The 23,794-nt window shown below is 33.9% G+C and overlaps 1 protein-coding gene across 2 annotated transcripts in view; it reads right to left on the bottom strand.

The window, feature by feature from the left end:
- Window positions 1-3,155: 3,155 nt before the first annotated feature.
- Window positions 3,156-23,794, bottom strand: part of TMEM161B (transmembrane protein 161B) — a 64,839-nt gene continuing 44,200 nt past the window's right edge. For both annotated transcript variants that reach the window (XM_079790650.1, XM_079790651.1), the window contains 7 exons: window positions 19,833-19,984; window positions 19,242-19,302; window positions 18,664-18,804; window positions 15,963-16,076; window positions 10,576-10,750; window positions 9,219-9,315; window positions 3,156-8,065 (listed from right to left, as the gene is read on the bottom strand). In XM_079790650.1, coding sequence (XP_079646776.1) covers window positions 7,788-8,065; window positions 9,219-9,315; window positions 10,576-10,750; window positions 15,963-16,076; window positions 18,664-18,804; window positions 19,242-19,302; window positions 19,833-19,984 — 1,018 coding nt within the window. In that variant the 3' untranslated portion in view covers window positions 3,156-7,787. The remainder of the gene's footprint in view (window positions 8,066-9,218; window positions 9,316-10,575; window positions 10,751-15,962; window positions 16,077-18,663; window positions 18,805-19,241; window positions 19,303-19,832; window positions 19,985-23,794) is intronic.

Genomic DNA, 23,794 nt, shown 5'->3' with positions numbered 1-23,794 from the left:
TATACCAGCAGCCAGATGGACAAATTTATTATTGTAAACTAATTGATTATTGGAGCAGACGGGAGACAGAGTTAAAGTCCCATTAGATGAATTAAAGATGGGCACATTCAGGTTTTATGGGTCCTGAAATATAAACAATTAAGTGACCCCTTTTAAAAAACATGTAATTATGCATATAAAATTAGGTTAAAACTAAAGAGTAACTTAAAAGCCACATAAAATCACAATTATTACAACACTGAAAACACACAGATGTCAGAAAATTCAGAAAAATAACGAATTTTTATTAGGTGACACATCTCTGGCCCAGCATCTCATGACATGATGCTGGATGAGTCCACAGCAGGAGTTAGGTATATTCTAGAAGCCCGTCCTATACGTGACAGAAATACACATCAGCATACCTCACAACACTGAATGGCATGCATCTGTAATTCAGCTTCCCCTTAGCTGCATTCCCAGCCACTCCAATGCCATCCAACCAAAGGGAAGTATGAGTTTGAATCAGCCATCTTAAGCAACTGCAAATTCTGCACAAAATGTTAATTGGAAGAGATCAAAGAAAACAACTGCTATGCCTTTCTTCATTTTGCCTTGTAGCAAATAATTATCTTCTGAGACCATCACATAGCGTTTGCCTTGGGCTGACTGTGGATTCTGCTGTTAAGTCTGCCCCTCTGCAGAACAGAACTTCCTCTGAACCCCATCTCTAGGCTCCTCCCGCTTTGTTTCTGGATAAACGCATGCTCTATACGCTTAGTGTTTTCCGCTTTGTTTCATTAGCAACGACAAAGATAAACGAGAGTTTTAGGGAAGAGACTGAGATAGACCATCTATTTTTTTCCCCTTTGTCTTATGAATGAGTAACCTTGCTCAAAGAAAAGTTTATGTTTATAATCCAGATCCCCAGACTTCTACAACAGTGGTTCAAATAGTGTTTCATACTGCTATCCCCATATCTATGATTCCAGAATGTATCTTTTCCTTTCAATATTACTCCAACTGCTAAGTCTGAATTCCTCCTTCATGACTCTTAACATTAACAGTATTGATAACTTCTAATATCTTGCTTTCTTAACACTGACACATTCAGCTACACAAACTCCAACTTGTAAGGCAGCTTTTGTCCTTCATAAAGTTTTCTCTAAAAAGCAAATTTGGATTAATCCTTAACAAAGCATTTACCACACTGTAAGGTAACCATGTCACTCAACTAGTTGAGCCACTTTAGGGCAAAACTCTCTTGTTAACATTTAAATGCATAGCACACGTCATAGTGGCAAAAAGTAACCACTAAATGTTTGCTGGGAAAACTGATGCACATTTGAATGAAGGATACACATCAGTAAAACTACACTTAATTTACAGAGGTATGACCATCGATGAGAACAGTGGGAACTTTGCCTTACTTTGTTAATTAACTGTTACCACACAAGGCATTACCACACAAGGCAATAGCAGTTGTAGGAGTTGAAGGAGGTTTAAAATACTTCCCATAAACTCTAAAGGTTAGTAGTCAGTGGAACTTCCAACTCTTGTAATCTAGGAAGAAAATACCCCAGCTCACTCCACCCTAAAACAAAAACCCATGATGAACCATTTTGGGTTCCATTATGAACAGATTCCTACCAATTTCACCTTCTGAACCCATTACCCTGAGGGGCTGCCTTACTCTCCAGGGTCTTTGGTTTTCCTCACTGATAAGAAAAAAATTGATGGGTTCTTTTCTTGGATTCAGAACTTTGGAAGGTCCCAGCATTTCCTTTTACCACTGGATGCCAGATGAGACTGGGAAATCTTTGCTTTTATTTTACTTGGTTGTTGTGCTTTTATTTCCTTTGCTCAAGGATGCCAGAAAGTATCAGGAACCCATCTAGACTTTTAAAAATATGTCGAGGTAGATTTAAGAGAAACACCATGAAGCAAGTCTTTTGGCTCTACCCAGCAGGAGGAGCACATTTCTGAAAAGAGCTTTAGGGAATTGAGTTGGTAGAGGCTGTGGCTCTCAGATTTTTTTATTTCAGGGCCCAATGAACAATATTTTATTGTAGTATAGTAGTAGACCAAATCTACTATTAGCATCACTTCAAAGCAAGATATTTTAAAATCACACTCCACAAACAACCTTAGAATAAAGAACAATCCTTTCCATTGCATCAATTTAGCTTCATGAAAACATGTCTTATTCTCATCTTGCTACAGAAGAGCAAATACTCTTACATTCAGCTCTGTTCTAACTCACTGAGCATTCCTGGAGGCTAGTATTTACATAACTTTAATAACCTGTAGACAAACTTCACATGTATTTTTAAAATAAACTTTTGTCTTTTAGAATAGCTTTAGATTTACAGAAAAATTGCATAGTTCAGAGCTCTATATACCCCATAACCAGTTGCTCCTGTCAACATCTAACATTAGTATGGCACCTTTATCACAAATAATAAACGAATACTTTATTAAGATTTCCTTAGTTTTTACCTAATGTCCCTTTTCTCTTTCTGGATGCCACTAGGGACACCACATTACAAATCATTGGCTCCCCTAGTCTCCTCTAGGATGTTTCTCAGAACTGCCCTCTCCCTTTTTTTTATATTCTTAAAAGTTCTGAGAATACCATCTATTTTATGAGATGCCTCTCAACTGCTATTTTTCTGACATTTCCCTCATGATTAGGCTGATGCTAAGGGTTTGGGTGGAGAACTGCTGAGGGAAAGTGGCATTCTCATCACATTCTAGTATTAACATAACTTACTGCTGAGGTTAATCTTGATTACTTGACTGAGGTGATGTTTGTCAGGTTTCTCCATTGTAAGCTTAGCTATCCCCCTCGCCCCCCTGTTCCATACTGTACTCTTGATAAGAAAGTCACCGTGCATGTATTACTAGCCTGAGTAGTATTTAATTGTACACATATACCAATGTACTTATCTATTCTACTACTGATGGATGCCTGGGTGGTTTCCAGTCTGGGGCTATTATGAATAAAGCTGCTGTAAACTTAAGAGTTTAAGTCCTTTTTTTTTTAAAGCTTTATTGTTCAGATTACAGATGTTCCTCTTTTTTTCCCCATAGGTCCCCTCCACCGGGTTCCCACCCCACCCCAGGCCTTCACGCCTCCCCCCCACCACTGTCCTTGTCCATAGGTGTAAGCTCTTTGTCCAATCTCTTCCCGCACCCAAACACCCCCTTCCCCCGAGAATTGTCAGTCTGCTCCCTTACCACGCCCCTAATTCTATTACATTCACCAGTTTGTTCTGTTCATATTTCTTATTCACTTGATTTTTAGATTCACTTGTTGATAGATATGTATTTGCTGTCACTTTGTTGTTCATAATTTTTTATCTTTATCTTTTTCTTCTTCTTACTCTTCTTAAAGAATACCCTTCAGCATTTCATATAATACTGGTTTGGTGGTGATGAACTCCTTTAGCTTTTTCTTGTCTGTGAAGCTCTTATGTGACCTTCAATTCTAAATGATAGCTTTGCTGGGTAGAATAATCTTGGTTGTAGGTTCTTGCTATTCATCACTTTGAATATTTTGTGCCACCCCCTTCTGGCCTGCATAGTTTCTGCTGAGAAATCAGCTGACAGTCATATGCGTACTCCCTTGTAGGTAACTAACTGCTTTTCTTTTGCTGCTTTTAAGATTCTCTCTCTGTCTTTTGCCCTTGGCATTTTAATTATGATGTGTTTTGGTGTGCTCCTCTTTGGGTTCCTCTTGTTTGGGGTTCTGTGAGCTTCCTGGACTTGTAAGTCTATTTCTTTCACCAGGTAGAAGATTTCTGTCATTTCTTCAAATAGGTTTTCAATATCTTGCTCTCTATCTTCTTCTGGCACCCCCATAATTCAGATGTTGGTATGCTTGAAGTTGTCCCAGAGGCTCCTTACACTACCTTCATATTTTTGGATTCTTTTTTCTTTTCTGGTTGGGTGTTTTTACTTTTAGCCATTCTTTGACCCATTAAAGAAAGGCCCATTCAACATGAACAGTTTGTAGCTAAAAGGAGTCCCTTAGTAAGAGAAAACAAGCATATGTACAAGCTATATCTGTTTTTTCTTATGAAGAAAACAATAAATACGTAAAAATGTTTACCACTTTAAAGAAGAGAAAGATTGACATTAGCCTTTTGACCATCCTTAGTGTCCATGTCAGGGTATTCATGGCATATAACCAGCTCAGTTATAAACCCAAGGTATAGACATGAGATGCATGGGAGTTAAAAGATGAGACTATGTGACTACTTGAGACATTGGGTTCAAGCTCTAAGATCATAAGTGTGTTTAAGTCTGATTCTTTAAGCCGCTTAAAGCTCTGTGAATACACAAGATGATCCACATTAAAAAATCACTTGGTTTTATTTTGCTGAATAGAGCCATAGACCATGATAGACCATTTTCAATTATGAGATGGCTCAGAAAGTATGTATGAATTCAGAGAATGCTGAGACCCTATATTTTGTAGTACTGAGAATTTAATCTTTCATTAGAAAGAATAAAATCTAACCAGTGAATTTCCAATTATAGATTTCATAATGAATTCTAGTTATTGCTTCCTGGACCTATCAATTCCATTAATAGATGAATATCTTTTCTGAATCATAACTCAAAAAATGAAATGTCAGTATTGTATCAATGATATTTATATTAGAAATAATAAGACAATGAACCCATTCTACTTGGATGCACTGGTCATTTATACACAATTGGAATTCTGGGGAAAATATCAAAGATAATCAATATGTATATAGATATTAGGATAAAATTATATGCTTTTCATTTCAGACAAGGGTAGGAGAGAGAATAAAGTTCTGATTTTTAAAGTGCAATGGGCAGGGGAGGGGAGGAGAAATGAACAAATTACCAAATAAAATTCCATAAATAATACAAAATGAGATTATCAGGATTCCTAGTTAATTTGGAAAAATATATAATAAAAGTAACTCTCCACTGAAGCATAGTATGTTGATTAGAGTCTGACATAAAAAATAAAATAATTCTACTAAATTCTAATTTAGGCTATTAAAATATTTGGAATCATTTTGCAATACATACATAAATCAAATCATTATGTGTACACATAAAACGAATACAATGTTATATGTCAATTATATCTCAATTAAAAAATATTATTTGGTTTACATAAAGTACAAACCCTTTTACACATAAAGTATATAACTCTTGGCACAAAGACATCATGCATAAATAAACCAGTTAGTAGTTGCAACAATCATTTCTCTTTGCTTTGAAAGGTTAAAAAAACTAAACCAAATCAATTAGTTAATGTTCAGCTTGTGTAAAATCAGTGTACTTAGGAAAATTCAAATTTAAAAAGAGTAAATCAATAGTATTTTTAGAAATACATGTTATTCTACCTAATAATGAATTCTATGCCTCCCCGTCCCATAAATCCATTGTACAATCTTTGGAACTCAAAATAATAACTTTAATAATTTTTAAAATGCAGTTGTTGTTGTTTTTTGGTATTTTTAAAAACTGGTTTTAAAGAGAGAGGGAAAGGAAGAGGGAAAGAGAAAAACATTGATGTAAAGGAGAAAATCCATTGGCTGCCTCCTGCACGCTCCCTACGGGGGATCAAGCCCAAAACCTGGGCATGTGCCCTGACCAGGAATTGATCTAGTTCCCTTTTGGTGCACAGGATGATGCTCAACCAACTGAGCCACACCAACCAGGCCTAAAATATAGTTCTTTAATAAAATGGTCATATCAGGTGACATTCTTTTCAAGTCCAATATGGGAAAACTTTTACATACAAAGTTTTGCTGTAATCAATTTTAGTGATGCTAATATAACTCAAAAATATATATGGAATGCTTCTTTGGAAATACACATGAAGTATTATTAGGCTATAGTCACACTTCATTTTCAACCAGAGTTTTATCCAACTTAAGCACTATTATTCAGTCTTTTAAAATATCAACTACTTGCAAAACATTTAATCTACACCAAAATGCAGGAATTTGCTATACTGAGATTATTCAAGTCAAAGTGAATCACAAGCCTTGAAAGTAATTCCAAAAGAAGTTTCAAAATTGCTTTCAATAGTAAGTAACAACAGCATTGAACACAATATATAGCCTCTAAAGACAGTTATATGAAAGAATATTTATTTATAAACTCTACTATTTGTTAGAAAAAACAAACCTGTTTATTTTATATTCATTTCCTTTATAACTGTAACCCTTCATTTGGGTTTTAGATGTAAAAAGCATGAAAAAGAATTTTACTTTTATTTTTTCACTAGAGGCCCGATGCACGGATTCGTGCACTGGTGGGGTTCCTCAGCCTGGCCTGCAGGGATCGGGCCAAAACTGGCAGCCTGACATCCCCTGAGGGGTCCCAGAGTGCAAGAGGGCACTCTGCAAAGTTGCTGTCGCTTGGCAGCTCCTGCATTAAGCAACTTCCCCCTGGTGGTCAGTGTACGTCATAGCTACCGGCCTGTTGGCCAGTCAGCCCATCAGCCAGTCACTTAGGCTTTTATATATATAGATTGTGTTTAAATTTTTCAATTAAATCACCTCAATTTCTGAACTACAAAATAAAAATTTAACATTTCTAATTCTGGACACCACAAATGTAAAACAAGTCCTATTTAACGTGGATTTAAACAAATCTAAAGATTTGTTTAGTGTGGGAAAGATTCTGATTTTTTGAAAATGACAGAAATTTTCATTTGGGAGAAATCAACTAAGTATAAAATATGACTATTCTCACACGGGCAACACAAATAAATTGCTTGATCTAATAAATTCTCAAAATGTATTTTAATCTCATTCCAAAAAGAAAGAAAATTTCTAGACACAAAGACATCTCATTCAATAATGTTTTAACATACATTCAGCAACTTAAAATATAAGGATCCAGTATTTTCATCTTTTATAATCTCAATATATTATATATTTAATATATAATATATACAATACATACAGGTAGTCAGCAGGATTACAAAGTAATTTTTTAAAAGTCTGATCAATATAGATAAATATTTTTAGATTATTAAAAAGAAATATTTAGGATCATAAAATAAAATAAAATATGGGAGTTCCAAACCTAACAGCAAGATTACAAATGTTCATATAGCCAGTCATTTTAAAAGATCCCTCAAGTTGGATAGAATACATTTAAAACAATACTCTTGCTACTTTCAAGCAGCAGTACTTGCAGATATTAAGCATGTACATCTCCATTACATTTAAAATTACTATGCAGCTTTCTTTACTGTAATATACAGTAGCTATTTCTTCCTTTCTGTTGGGTTTTTGTTATTGTTGTTTGAAGAGTGACTAATAAATTACCAACAGAAACAACTTTAGCTCCTTAATCTCCTCTAAAACATGGCTCAGTTTGAAGAGTGTTCTACAGGCAGCCACATGAATATTAATAGTACCTTAATACCACTAAGAACAATCGATAACTGGAGTCATATGAAAAGTTTCAAAGACTGTTTTAGAGGTTTCTGTAAACCAAGGTAAACAGAAGTATTACCCTTGCAGATAGCCCTCTCTCACGTCAGTTAACACAAGGAGTTAAAACTTCCAATGCCACAGTATAGCACTTAATCTATTGAGTAATTTTACATATAATATCATTAATTCACCCTGAGAATACAGAGGAAGCATTTCAAACAAGATATTCTGATATGTTTCTTTTTTCCTTTGTATTTGCTTTCTTCTGTTTTTTGTGTTTTGTTTTTTTTTTGTCAGCCCTTCAAGGGCACAAATATTTGAATCCCAAGTGTGACTTGGATATCCTTTTATGTTAACTGAGATTCATGCCACAGTGAGATACTGGTGATAGAAAAGCCCAAAAAGGCTTGTAGAAAAGAGACACGCAGCAATCCACCAGGTTAGAAAAGACAGAAGTCCTCGAAAGAGCAGAGGAGTGAAAATGTTTTTTAAGCTGCTCAATGCCACTGTTATCTGTGTAACAGTTACCTTCACCTTCCCATCAGCAGATGGTAATTCAGAGTAAACAGAATTGGGTGGTAGACTATTATCCACTGGCAAGGTAGAGATAGATTCTGGATAAATGCCCCAGGAATGATGACCTAGAAAATTCAAGACACAAATAAAACTTGAAGAATTACTAATTCCAAAGCTTCATATTAAAAATAATAAACTAACTTATATTTGAAATTAAATTATTTTATGTTAAATATAAAGTAAAATAATAATCTTTCAACATACCTAGTAAAATAGTCATTTAACTTGATCAGACTGTAATCTGATCTCATCAGTAAAAGTATTTATAAAAGCTACTAGTATAATTTACTTTTAATAGCTGCACTAAAATCTTCTAAAATAATAAAAAAATTTCCTTATGTAATATCTGAATCAACTATCTCTACTGAAGTGACAGAGACAGACTCAATAACTTCTTAGAAATCTTTTCTTCCTCTAGAATATCAGAATAAATTTCTTTCTCAGAAACTATCTGTGATTTCAGTGTGAAAGACTATTAATAGCTTCCAGAAATTTTTTCATCATATACTTTTCAATGTTGAATAGGATATGAATCACATAATTTACAATTGAGCTACTCCTTTATGTTCCATAGATCCCTAAAGGACATTTCCATCTATCATCAGCTCTACAGTACCTACTAAGTCCACTCAAATAATACTTTTAGTTCCTTTAGCTTCTTAACCTCCCTCCCACTGGCACCAAGGAAAATGATCAATACAATAATAGATACTTCCTGAATAACAACACACAGAGACATGATGCCTTAGTTAACAGACTTTTAGGATAACTGTTCTTCCATGGAGAAATCTCTACTCTTTCAACATAAGTTATATATAAAGTAGAACTCACAAAAGGATTCTATAATTCATATAAGTTTGTAAGTACCTTGCAATAATTTAAATATTAGGCACTAACATATTAGGCACTAACAAAACCTTAAAAAGTCCTTTTATAAAATCAAATAAGATCAACAGTGCTCACTCAAGTTATTCAATAAATCTGGGAACTAACCTTTGGTAATCAATTTTTATAAGTAAAGCATAACATAAAACCATATGGGCTTGAGTTTTCAACATGAGAAATTAACTTCTAAAACTAAAAGTTTTCCATGTTTCCTATTCAAACTTTTCAAGAGAGGAATAATTTTAAGATGCATATTCCCTTGTGGGTAACAAGAAGCATTATTAACCACAGGTGGAAAGTACAACATGTTCCCAGTTGCCAGGGCACACCTACCTAGTGTTTTTAAAAGCAGAGTTGTGTGAAGCAGCATCACCAGAGGTGCCACGTACTGCAGTGCAATGACACAGAGGTAATAAAAGACCCGAGCCACCTACAACCAACAACATTCTTCAGTGTCTAATATGGCTGACATGTTATGAGTGAATTAAACTTTCAAATAACTGTCAAACTGAATTGTTTAAGAGATAAGAAATCCTTTCATGGAAACGAAGCTAAATGGTAATAAGTTTGTACTTCATTATAAATGTCCCCAAACTGACTTCAGAAAGGCTCAGTTTGAAGATAAGTTTCTTTAAATGTGAAAATATTAAAATAGTTTCCTTTAAAAAGTTCTTAGTGATTAATATAAATTGGAGAAAATAACCACAAAAATTCAAATAGTATATATTCACTTACATTTCCAATATAAAACAAAATAAGCAATCTCTAAAGTCAGACACCTAAAAAAAATAACTAAATAATAGTAACAGGCAGAGTCATCCATGAACAAAACCCCTTTATAAATAAAAGCATCAACTCCCTATCCTATATGAACATATTTGACTAAGGTCAAATAATTATAGACTATGAAAATATATAAAAGGACAAACAGAAAAATGTGGAATGTTGATAAACACTCCTGATTTATAAATGAAGTAAAAAACAAGGGCTCTAACACCAAATCAAAAAAAAAAAAAAGAGACATGACCAAGCTAGATGTCCAGTCCACTATAATGCTTGAGGGATTCCTAGCAATTTCCTCCTCTGGAATCCCCATTAAGTTAAATATTTACATTTCATGGTCAATTTTTGGAATAATGTTAAAACAAAATATATGTAGTCACTAAAATTAATATTTCCTACCCTTTAATTCATAAAGGCTTGATAATATATTGTAATGTCTTTCAAATCAATTAGAGGATCTCATTTTAGCAATAGTAGACATACCACAGCTTTACATTATACTACTGTAAGGTGCTTAAAACACTTAAGGCAGGAAGAGGAATTAAGACCTTTCTAATGGAACAGACTAATGAAGCTCAGAGGGAAGGGGGGTTGGCAGTGGGAAGAGGTTAACCAAAGAACTTATATGCATTGCCCATGAACACAGACAATAGGGTGGTGAAGGCCTGGGGCAAGGCGGGAACTGGGTGGTGAAGACCAAGGGGGAGAAAAAAAACATATTTTTAAAAAAGATGCTTTCTTCTAACGCCAAAATCAGATCAAAGTCTCTTGATGTCTATATAAAATCATCCCATTTATTTACAATAAAAATATTATAAAATTACAATCTATTAAAAGAAACAAAATTATTTTTTTCTTATAACACAGTATTTGCTATTTTTCATTTTAACTACAGTATAAAACTTACCATTTTCTGTAGCTCCACTGTACTTATTCGGCCTGCTTCTTTCTTCATCTGATCCACACATTTCTGGGCTAAGTTTAAGTAAGCTTGCAGGTGACTGCGCATCATGGCCAACCGTAAAACACACAGCAGGATTATTACCCAGAGTCGCAGAGTATCGAATGTAGCTTCTGTCATTCTACAGATCAAAAAGTTGACATGGTGCTCTCAAAGATCATATTATGCTAGCATGTTAGTTATGTGTTAATGTTCACCATAACCTATAGTTAGAAACCTACACTTAGCTACAGTTGGAGATACAAAGCAAAAGTATCCCACTCTGCCATAGACTTGCCTATATAACACAGTACTTTCACTGGCATAACAAAACCAGATAGATGAATGTTTCATGAAAGTAAAGTAGGAACAGATATCTAAAGGAAGAAAAAAAGTAGAGTAGTACTTAGGATCCTTTTCTCTATCTATACTTCTCCATGGAAAAAAAATTGGCTGTGAAATAAAAAGAGTTGGATGCTCTTAAAAGAAAGAAGGAAAGCACTGGAGACTGTGGAACTATTGAGGTCTACAGTTGTCCATGTGGAAAACAATACAGTATTTAATAAATAGAACAAGCACAGACTCTGTTTTGTATGCTAACAATTGTAAACCTACTTTTGCTCCTTCCTGTATTGTGGCTAGAAGATGCAAGGCCATCCACAGCCCTGCACCTTCCAGGGGGCCTATAGACAACACTGTGCTCTCGGGAGCTGTGCAACAAGGGGCTTCACTGATAGCATCCTGAAGACAGCTATTACACAGACTTGGAGGGTGACAGATAATGGGAATGAAGGGAATAGAATAAAGCAGTGAATCAAAAAAATATTTGCTCAGTTTATGAGTTCAGGATTTATAATAATAGTGATTAAGTAGTACTTCTAACTCAGATTTAACTAACCTCATAAAGATTTGGTAAGTTGATCTAATGGGTTATCTCGAGAAGAAGCTTGAGCTGGGATAAAATACCTAAGTAAAGAACAGGCAGAAGACATTTCTCCAAATTCCTGAAGTCATTCTAGGTTTCACTGTATATGTTGTATGTTCACTTTTGGTTTTCTTCTTATGAGGTCACTGGCACACACAAATGACCACATTTTATATTTTTGATGCTAAATAAGAACACATGGATGGATTGAAATACATTTCCGGGTTGAAACTGCATTATAACCATTTTTGCTTCTGACTACACATAAAGACCTTTCCATAAACCGTTTAGTCCATGTAATAGGCGAAAAACCTGTCACTTGCATTCTTCTTCATCACATTTTCTTTGATGGATGGGCAGCCATTCTTTCTCAATCTACCACATGGACTTTGAATTTTAAGCAAAAATTAAAAATCACCTCTGGGGAAAAAAAAATCACCTCTGTCTAATCATCCTATATAATAAGACTAAGTGGTGTCGAGCAATGTCATCACAAGATGGCCGCCACAAGATGGTCACAAGATAGCTGGCAGGGGAGGGCAGTTGGGGGTGACCAGGCTGGCAGGGGAGGGCAGTTGGGGGCGAGATCAGGCCTGCAGGGAGGGTAGTTGGGGGTGATCAGGCTGGCAGGGGAAAGCAGTTGGGGGCAATCAGGCTGGCAGGGGAGCAGTTAGGGGGCGATCAGGCTGGCAGGCAGGCGAGTGGTTAGGAGCTAGCGGTTCCAGATTGCGAGAGTGATGTCCAACTGTCACGGGATCAGGCCTAAATTGGCAGTTGGACACCCCCCAAGGGGCCCCAGATTGGTGAGAGTGCAGGCCGGGCTGAGGGACACCAGACCCCCATGCACGAATTTCGTGCACTGGGCCTCTAGTTTAATATAATGGTCTAACAAATAGAGAACAGGATGGAGCAGAGACAAGGCTGTAATTTTGTTTGAATTGCTTATGAAATGGATCAGAAATGGGGATAGAACAAAGGAAACAAAGATATAGAAAGGCAATACTAGATCTTTATATAAAACAAATTTTTCCTATAATTTAATATACACACAAGGCAAAATTATTTATCTCCATTTCCTTTAAGCATAGTATTTGCTACTAACCTGCACAAAGTTTAGTTAGGGTAAAAGTGGGAAATGAATGTTGGTAAGTGCTAAGTGCTTTATATATAACAAATCTGACTGAATAACCTTAGCCAAATTATTTAATTTCTGAGTCCATTACTTCATCTATAAAATGAGATGAGAACAGCAATCACACACAGAATTACTGTAAGAATAAGTGAGATAAAATATGTAAAGTACCAACACCTAGCATACTAACTGGTGTATGATGGATACATCATGAATGCTGGTTTCCTATTTTCCTAATTAAACTAAAGCAGATATAAAATCAGAGAATATAATAATAGGAGTATAAAATCCAAAGTCTATGACCAAACTTCAAAGAAAGACGGGGAATGCTTTCAGCATCAAAGACATTAGTTAGAAGTATTTCTGAGATTTTTGTCTAGAGCCCTAGGATTCTCAGGATATACACTTCCCCACCCCCCAAATACAAACAAAGTTTATTTAGAAAGTCACAAAGGTAGAAGTGAACCGTGGAAGAAGTGAGCCAGCTGGGCTACATGGGCTCAGGAAACAAGTTCAGAGACAAAAGAAGGGCCCTTGGGTTTAAGATAAGGTGACCAGGCGTCCCGCTTTTGGCGGGACAGTCCCGATTTTTAACAATTTGTCCCGTGTCCCGCGGCGTTTTAAAAAAGTCCCGATTTTTGGAAAGAATGCACGACAAGCTAGGGAAAGGCGGGAGAACGGGAAGGGAATATACGGTTTTCGGCGGCCATGTGGCTATTTAGCCAGGATATAACTTTTATATTATTTTTGTTAATTTTATAATGTTAAACTTTAATAATAACAAATAATTGTTGAGAACTGATTATCGAGAACTGCTTATCAAAGTTCGCATTGTTGATCAGTTGTTAGAATTCGACCACCATTGTTTGGACTTAATGAACAATGGCATTTTTTGGGATTGGCAACGACGAAAACATTTTGTAACTGTCTCTCAGATGATACACATCATACAGCGTGCTAGTAAGCTAAACAAGTGATGTCATTACAAATCAGCTATTCAGATAATTTAGGTAAGTAATTTATTTATTTATTTCATAAATCCATAAATTTTCTTGAATTTAGCACACAGTACTCGTATTATTTATATTTTATAGTGGCGGCAAAAAGTCTAGCGCCGGCCTTGAAAGTGACACTTACAACTTACGTTACGGCAAATTCAGAGGAAAAATAATACAAGTTAGTATTGTTATTATTTAGAAAGAAATATAGGATTAAAATAATTTTTAAAATATAGTTACTTTATAACAATTAAATTAATTTAATTTATAAACTAACAATAAAATATGTTCATGTAATTATGTACCTACTTACTGTGTTTGTAAGCAATATGTATATAATAATTTATAATATAATTTTAAATTATTTTTTTTAGATTTTTAACATAATGAGTAAGAAAAGAGGATGCAAATTCAATGATGATCTAAGAAGTGAATTTCCTTTTATTAAAAAAACCAAAAGCGATTACAATATAGACCAAATTTCTAATCAAGACCCCCCCCCCTCCCCCCCGCCGAAACCGGTTTGGCTCAGTGGATAGAGCGTCAGCCTGCGGACTTAAGGGTCCCAGGTTCGATTCCGGTCAAGGGCATGTACCTTGGTTGCGGGCACATCCCCAGTAGGGGGTGTGCAAGAGGCAGCTGATTGATGTTTCTCTCTCATCGATGTTTCTAACTCTCTATCCCTCCCTCTTCCTCTCTGTAAAAAATCAATAAAATATATTTAAAAAAAAAAAAAGACCCCCCCCCCCCTTCAATTGTGTCCCGCTTTACCAATGTTAAAATCTGGCCACCTTAGTTTAAGAGAAAGAAAGACATAGGCAACTCGAAGAAAGGGGAAAGTTTTGGGCATGCTAGAGGGAGGGAGGTAAGAAGGGAAGGAGGGAGGGGAGGAGAGAAAAAGAGAAGGAGAGGGAGAGACCCACTTTTAAATACTTTTTTACCATTAAGGCTTAATTGTGTGGGGGGAAAAACATTCTAACTTTTACTGGTACTTCCCTAATTCAATAAGATTAACTTTTAATAAACATTGTGGGCCTGGCTGGGGGGCTCTGTTGATTGGAGCATCGCCCCATATAACAAAAGGTTTCAGGTTCGATTCCTGATCAGGGCACATACTTAGTTTGGGGGTTCAATTCCAGGTCAGGGTGTAGACAAGAGGCAACCGATCAATGTTTCTCTCTCACATCAACATTTCTATCTCTCTCTCTAAAAATAAAAAAAAAATAAAAAAAAGTTATGCTCATCACTGATTATATACTCTAAGACAAATCCTGGATCTAAAAGTATACATAACATTAAATGCACACTGTGGAGTCAATGACTAGTCAAAATTTTCTATTTTAATTTTGATGAGGCAAAGCACTGAAGGGAATATTTATTAAGCACTTATTTCCAGCTGGTTGCATTACATGTGTTCTTTCATTTAATTCCAATGATAACTTTGTGAGGTGGATACTATTATCTTCATTTTCCAGATGGGGAAACAGAGGCTCAGTGAAGTTAAATAATCTCCCTCAAGTGACAGTTTTAGTGAAAATCAGAACTGGGGTTTAAACCAGCTCTGTATGAATCTTTCTATTACTCTAACATCATTTCACAAGGCTAATGAGTTAACATATCAAATACATTTATTAATGCCCTTTAGTAAATTATTTCTTTGTTTCCTTACCATCTTCTTCTGTTAAAATATGGCTGTCTAAGTGGAGAGATATGACCTAATATTAGATAATAATGTCAAGGCATTATTTAAAATTTTGATATATAGGAAAGTGTCCTTATTTTATAGAGGTACACACTAAAGTACGTAGGAATAAAAATGTTATGCCTCTAATATACTTGAAAAACTACATAAAACAAAACAAAAAAAAAGGGTGAAGCAAATATGGAAAATGTTATAACTACTATGGGGGCTTTATATATGAATTTCCATTTATACTTATTTTTTCCTCCATAGTTTTCACAATCAAAACAATAAAAGAATTGCACAAAGTATCTTTAAAACAGGCACAATGACAATAGAAAAATATCAGATAATTTGACAATAACTGAAAAAGCAGGAAAAACTTGTAAGTATTCAAAATAATGTTAATGCAGGGTAATAATCATCCACATTCATTAATAAAGATCACAAAGAGTGAAATGAGGACTTGAAGCTTCACTTTTATAACACATTTTTAGCATTTCTATTTTTATTTTAAAAATAGTGTCCTAATATTCTCCTTAAAAATTTTAAATACAGTATATAACATTTTTTATTATATAATGAAACAAAAATTAGCCCTCAAATACCCATACTTACAAAGGGACACTTTCTTTACCCAATGGCGGGTTCATAATGTAGTCTTTGGTGATTGGTTTTACCCAGAGCAGAACCATAAATAAAGGTGCCAAGAAGTTGATATGAAGCAATGTTCTGAAAGTATGTAAGAAATAAACATAAAAATCCAGAAACAAAATACACTAATAAACTACAGAAACTTGGAACTTACATAACAAAGGTCAAAACTTATTTACAGTATTCTATATATTTAAGGTGCTACTATCACCATTATTTCATATTTATCATTAGCATTTAACACTGATTTGAACCCTTGCAAAACTACTTCATTGTTTTAATTTTTCAGATAAGAACATTTAGATCCATGAAAGTTAAAGGACTTGCTCCTAGCAATTATTACATGTCAATGGCAGATCTAGCATTAAAATCTAAATCTGTTCACTTCTATTGTAGTGTTAGAAACCCCTCCTATCTCCCTGATTTAATACACAGGTACTTAAATGATTCTCTAACTTTACATAATCAATGAATTCAAAGATTTTTCAGTATACAGGAGTCATCGTTTGATGCTTTTCAGTGTAGCTACAACAACATGCCTCATTATTTACAATTAAGATATAGACTAGCAAAGTCCATAATATTAGAAGGCATACAGTAGATGGAACCTATTGCAACAACTTAGGAAACTTTCAATATATAATGATCATGTATATTGTTCTAATTATGTTGTAAAAATCATAAATAATTTATAAGTTTTCTTCTTGGATATTATAAGAATACATGAAATAAATCTCCCTATCCTTTACTAACCAAAGAAATCTATATTACTCCTAATAAGGCAATATACTTTAATAGAGCAAAAGGTTTCAGGTATGAGCTATACCTTCATTAAGTGTTGTCCCAAATGTGTACCCTACAGAGATACATGACTAGTAGGGGTTTTTCTTATTTTAGAAAAAAAGAGAAATCCTTTAGATTATTTTATTGCCATGTACTACTTTCATTATCAACCACAGTGAAGGGCTAAACCGGAAGGTTTAAAACACACACACACACACACAGAGCTGGGAACCATGAACACCACACACACACACACACACACACACACACACACACACACGGCTAGGAACCATGAACACCTGACAGGGAAAGGTGGAACTCTGGTTCTAAGCTCTGGCATTAAAACAAGTACTAGTGCTTGGCCATGGGGGTGAGGAGAACGCTGCTCTTTGTGCCAGTCATGCTACTCTCACAACAAAATGGGCTTGACCACACCCTTGTATCAGGCAGAATGCTACAACACAATGTGGGGGCTACAATAAACTGAAAATAAGACTCTAAATCACTAAAGTGAAAAATCTTAAAAAGAAGCCACGTTTTAAAAGGAAACTAAAATGTGCCTCCACCACTTCAAAACACCACTAAATGTTTTTAATCTTTTTATAAAGTGATTCTCTCATCTCACAGGCTGGGTAAACCTTCGGGTGTGGGGAAGAAAGCAGCAGTATTAGGTATGCAGTGTTGCTAGGGAACACTCTAGTATTAAGGAGCAGCCCACAGCGGTTTCAGTAGCTGGTGAAGGACTCCCCTCCACCCACCCTTTCAGCTTATTTAAATCATAACACTGGGGGTAGTGGACTGAAGTGTGTGTGTAGAGAAGGGGGGAGAACCAGGTTTTGTTTTAAAAGAAGCCATTAGACAGATTGAATGGTGGGAGAAAGGCAGGATGTAGCCAAGAGCATACTGAGTAAAAGGAGGAAAAAGAGGGATGAAGGAGTGTTCAATGGTAGGTGAGAATAAGTGAACATACACACATATCTAAAAAAATGGAGGTAAGGAAAAAAACAAAAGACTGTCAAAATTAAAGAAAATGACATAGGTAAGAGAGATAGTAATATAAAAACACTACAGAATCAGCAATATTAAAGTATGGGTTTTTAAAGAGCAGAAATGTTAGGAAATGATCATTCAGAAACTTAATGACTATAAATACATATATCAAAAAGACTATTCTCAACTCAGGCTTCTCTCGCAAAACAAAAAGATGAGGAGGGAACTTGGCTGTGGCTATGAGCTGGATCTATGAACCTGTCATTCTGCTAAGGTGTCTGCATCAACAACAAAAATTTATGATAACTACAAAGAATATAGTAAATGGGCTTTGAACTATATATATGTTTTCAAATATGATATCTCCATTTTGAGAACTAAAATAAAATTTGATAGTTAAAAGTAGTCTATGATATTTGACATTGTACAGTACTAACAATCCCAAAATAAAACAATGCATCATTCTAACAAGAGTTGTACAAACACCTGTTATGTATACATATTTTACTTTTAAAATTTAAAATTTTCTTTTTAAAATTAAATTTAAATAACACTGTTTACATACAATTTAAATAAAATATCCCATAGATCCTCAGTTCAGTTGTAGAAATTACAATATCAAAAACTGTCCTGGGTTAAAAAGTTAACATAAATAATGACATTTCCATTCTAGCAGGTAAAACAATTTAGCAATTGATTTTATATTTTTTAAAGCCAGGACTTAAAATTTGGAAGTGAATAAAATAAACTTGCTAATAGTAGAAAGAGGAAGTAGTGTGACATCAAATTAATTTTCAATATAAAAATGTATGATTTCATTACAATAATATACCTTCATTAAGATGGAAAACATATATTTATCTGCATGTGCTTATGTACATTTTCCGCTTACTGTGTAATTTTTTCTGTTGCCAAATTCAGGGCATCCAGATGCATTTGAGCCAGCCGTAATCCAGGAAATGTCAAAAAAGCCCCAATGAGTGAACAGAAAATAGCCAGGAAAAATTTGAAAGTAAGTTTTGAAACAGGACCCCTAAAAATAAAATTTTTAAAAATCTGATAAATTTTTAAAGTTACCTTTCTAGGAATTTTTCTTTCTTCTAATCAATCATTTAAAAAACACAATAATAGTAATACACAAAGAGTGAACTTCTACAAAAGGACTGCACTTATCCAAATATCCATAGTAGAATTTAGTGAACTATAAACTAAACCAGACATCTCTTTAGCCACATTTGAACAGTCCAACCTACATATTCAACATAGAATTTGATATGTAACATGTAAAAATTCTATGAAAGATACTAATTTTATACAAATGTAAAAATTAAAAGAGTATTTCTAAAAGTGACAGTCCTATTTAAAACTTTTTCACTGGTTACAAATAAAGAACCACTCATAATAAATCTATTCTACTAAAAATGGAAAAATTTAAGTGATGCTTAATTAAAAAAAAAAAAAAGAACTTACTGAGATTCTAAACCTTGCTTTTCAAGAAACTGCATCGCACTGTCTGAAAAATTTGTAAATCCTGTAGGGGAAAAATATTATTCTTACCACTGAAGTAAAATACAGAATCTTTCTTTGGAAATAAAATGCTAGAAAACAGAGCATCTTAAACTTTGAAGTGACTAGTTTAGCTCTTTCATGTGCTAATTAGCATGCCATAAATGCAATAAAATTTGGTTATTAGCAGGAACAGTCTTTGAAAACATCCTTTTGATATTTGTTCATTCCATGAATGTGCATAAAATTTGCATTAAGGTTTGCATCTGTGTTTATGTAAGTAAACTTTAGCATTACAGAAACTCATTTAATTATAAGGAAAAAGTGGGGAAAGAGTGCATGTCTGAAGAAAGGTAACAAAAAACTTAGCTAAAACAAAAGAAGAAGGAAGATCTTACTTAATAACAATAAAGATTAGTTATTTAGAACATTGCAAAATATGCACCTCTAATCTAATTTTAAAAACTTATCTGATGTAAAACTTACTTGAATATTGAAGTAAAAGATAGTAACACTAGATAAAGCAAAACTGATTTTTAAAGTTGTATGAATTACCTGTTTCGAGTCCAAATTCCAGATAATTTTCTGTTACAATCAAGACTGCCATTGCTTTCACGAAGAAAAAAAATCCAAAGGTAACACAGACTGATCTTTCACCACCATCTTTTACTTTAAAATAGTGTGTAGTTAATGAAAATAGAACTTTGCTGCAGAAGGAAAAGTTCAGGAAAAACCACAAATAACTTTGCGGGAGTCAGACACAACCATCTTTACAGGACTTGAATTCCAATAAATTTTTACTACATTTTTTTTTTTTATTCTACAACATGCTTATCTATGAGGTGCTCTTTGGAAGGAAATGAAAAACAAAAACACAACATAGTGAAAACTGGAAGTCTTCTAAGATATAGGTCATAAAAAAATGAAGCAAATCTAAGTGAAACCCATAACATTTAAGTGCACATACACAGATTAAGTTGCAATTAGGAAGAGAATGTATTTCTAGTTTGTCTGACTCAAATTTTACTAGGAGATTAGTAGAGTAATTTTATGACATAGGTTCTCAGTGACATGAAAAGCCAAGGTAGAGGTTATATTAGGGAACTATCTTTTATTGGGCATGTTTATTAAGTAGTTTAGATTTAGACTGAACGCACAAACACAAGTCATAGGAATCAACTGTAAATCACCCAGTAACTCAAAATCTGAGAATTTCTAATACCCACTGGTAAGCTGTGATACAAAACTAAATATCTGGTTCACCATTTCACAGTATGATTAAACAAAAACAAATTCCAGTTGAAAAAAACAGCCAAAGGTTCAATTAAAAATATTAAAACATTTTCATTTTACATGAAAATATTAAAGATATCATTTTATCTGAACTCCCTCTCACTAACTGATCAAGATCCGATTGATAGGTGATCCAAACTAGAACCCACATTTCTATTATACTAAATTGTTCTCCTTGAAGGCATAAACCCACCAAACCAAATAAGGTGCTTGGCAAAAAAAATATAGAAAGCATTTTTTACCTACCACAGTATGTCGAGCATGGAAAATAATGACAACTGTCATGTAGTACTTGCTAAGTGCTAGGCATTACCAATTAACTCATTTTATCCCCACATTAGCCAGCTATTACTACTTTTATAGATTAAAAAAAAATCTCTGTCACAGACAGGTTAAGTACCTGGATATAGTTATTCCCATTCTCTATTTATTAGATACTACTTAGGATACTGGATATAAATCTAGAGTCAAGGCTGCTTCTGGCTACAGCACCTACCCTAAATGAGAAGATCTGAAGGTATTCAAGTAGATGACTTTTTGGCATTTTTCACATCAAACTTAAAAATGGAAATAAATCACTAAGAGGATTCACACGCCATAATATCAAGGATTCTTGTCTCTTATTCACTGCTACATTTAGAGCACCAAGAAGAGTTGTCTGGCACACAACAGGTATTCAACCAATCGGTGAATAAATTTTGCCATAGAAATAATGTTTTACACTGTTCAGTTCAGATAAGCTGAAATATTACTAACTGTATGCTTTAATGGCAAATAGATCTTTTGAAGAATAGTATCAAAAACAGTACTGTTTCCCCGGGACAATGTACTCAAAGAAGAAAACAATATAGAAACAGTTTTAGTCTGAGATCTGTATTTAACTATTGGTAATAACAAAAATTTAAATTATTTTCCACTCATGGTTTTAAATTTAAAGAATTTCTGGGTTTTATAAAGGCAAAGGCTTTGATGAATAGTTCCCCCTTTAAAATGTCAACAACAACAACAACAAAAAAGTATAGGAATAGCTCATCTTTACCCACTTATTACTGGGGAAACTCAGAACAGTATGTGATGAGAAGTATCTTCATTAACCTTTAATCAAGTTCCTCATTTTTCAGTGAGTATCATCCCTTTACCTGCCTTTCCCTGTTCTCACCTCAGTTAATTTCACTCTAGCTAAGCTTCCTATCACACAAATCTCTCTGCTTTTTTTCAAATACTATGATCTAAGATAAATACTTTCTCAAATTTGATACATAATTACTTATTAGCAGTAACATTATGTTCCTTGAAAAAAATATGGTCTTGTATGCTACATTATAGACCAAATGAACTTTCATGGGCTAATCTTGCTCACCCTGCTCCCTGTCCAGGGTCATTTATAGCATTATTTCTCTCTCTCTTAAAAAAAAAAAAAAATTTATTTCTAAGCATTTTAGAATACAATCTACATGTAAGTTGGAGATAGTATCTAAAAACTGCTGTACTAGGAAGTGGTTTCAACTTTTAAATCTATCTCTTTATAGACTATTATAATATTACTTATAATGCTTCATTTTATAAAATACCTCATTTGCCTCTAAGACAAGACAAAACCAGACAATGAAAAGCTAGATATAACCTCTGAACTTTTTGATTAAAAAGACCTCTGCATGTTTTCATATTTGCTATAATGAATGAAAATGCTTTAGGATACATATAACCAAACACACATATTAGAGCTTCAGCATTCACCTTCTGAAGACATTTACCAGGTATGTTACTTTCATTCTAAATGTTTTCTTACATATTTACCATAACTCAGGTTATATATATACATATATATATATTGCCATTATTTTGAATAAATTACTTGTTTAGTATAAGAAATAAACAAACAAATGTCATTGATTTATAATTATTACTGCCACCAAATATTCAGCACCTTAACACAAGGTTATCTTGCTCAGTTTAACTCTGCAGTACTCTGGATATAGAACAATACAGAAATCTGAAACTCTACTGAAGTTAAAAGGCTAATCGGCATAGTATACATTTTCCCTAAACATATTTGTGAGTCTTCTTCCTATCTTGGCTAAAAGCTACTAAATAATTTATAAGCAATAAAAGTATACTGCATCACTGCAGAAGTTGGCATGATTCTGTAATATTAAGCTTAAGTAGAATTGTCAAATTAATAGAATATCAATTTTAATTAGAACGATTAATGGGGGTTTAACAAAGTACATTTACTTTCCATGTCATTTTAAGCTGCAATGAGAATTTTTAAAAACTTCCACAACTTAATCATTGCATTCACACTACCACTATTTTTTCTCTTTTTCTATGAGAATATAATTCATTTCAGAGTTTCTGCATTTTTGCTCTCACATCAAATACAAACACTATAGTTGGTTAAAGTACTTAAAAGATTTCCAAGGAAAAAAATTATGAAGACTATATATCCAAACAGGAATCTCTCTGACAGTACTCAAGAGTCTCCAGGTAAGAGAGAGAAAGCAGGACCTGTTCCACCATCGGTGCAAACTCAACCCATTAACCTAGTGAAAATATATGAATTATGATGACAGAAGCCAACGGTGTGTGAGTAGGCAGGAAAAAAGGTTGCAAAGCATTAATCTAAAATATCTTGTATAATCTAAGCTTTTGGAAGTTTTCTGGTTAACCAAGGTAATAAACACATTGTATTTTAAATTTACATTATAATTTATATTTTAGCAGTTAGTAAGAAGAAAAACTACAAAGTTAAGAGTTCTCTGCTTAAACTTTCTAACTTCTCTTCATAGGTGAAACATATATGAGTCTATTACACAATCATTTAAAAAATTAAGCAATTTTAAAAGTATAATCTCATTTTATTTATGATTAATAAGGGATATTAATCATTTCCATGAAAGTTGAAGCCAGGTTAAATGTGAAAAATATGAAAGCAAATAACAAAAAAAAAAACCATGTGAGTTTTAAATAAAATACTACTGAAACTTTTTCCCTTGCAAATGGTTGTTGTTATAATGATGTAGAGAATCTATTTTTGACCACCAAGTTTTCTAAAAAAGCAAGTTAAGAATAATTTTACAAGTCTTAAAAGAAACTTCATCTAACTTTCAACATTCAAGATAGAATTTATGAAACATAAACACTGGTAAGAAGAGTGGTATTAAGAATCTAGAATACAGATGCTCAAACTTCTCCCTTCAGGATATTCTAAATCCCATGTTCCT

Source organism: Cnephaeus nilssonii (assembly GCF_951640355.1).
Source record: "Cnephaeus nilssonii genome assembly, chromosome: 2".
NCBI classification, from domain to species: domain Eukaryota; kingdom Metazoa; phylum Chordata; class Mammalia; order Chiroptera; family Vespertilionidae; genus Cnephaeus; species Cnephaeus nilssonii.
The sequence above is the reverse complement of the archived record's forward strand: the minus strand, read 5'-3'. Positions and strand labels throughout refer to the sequence as shown.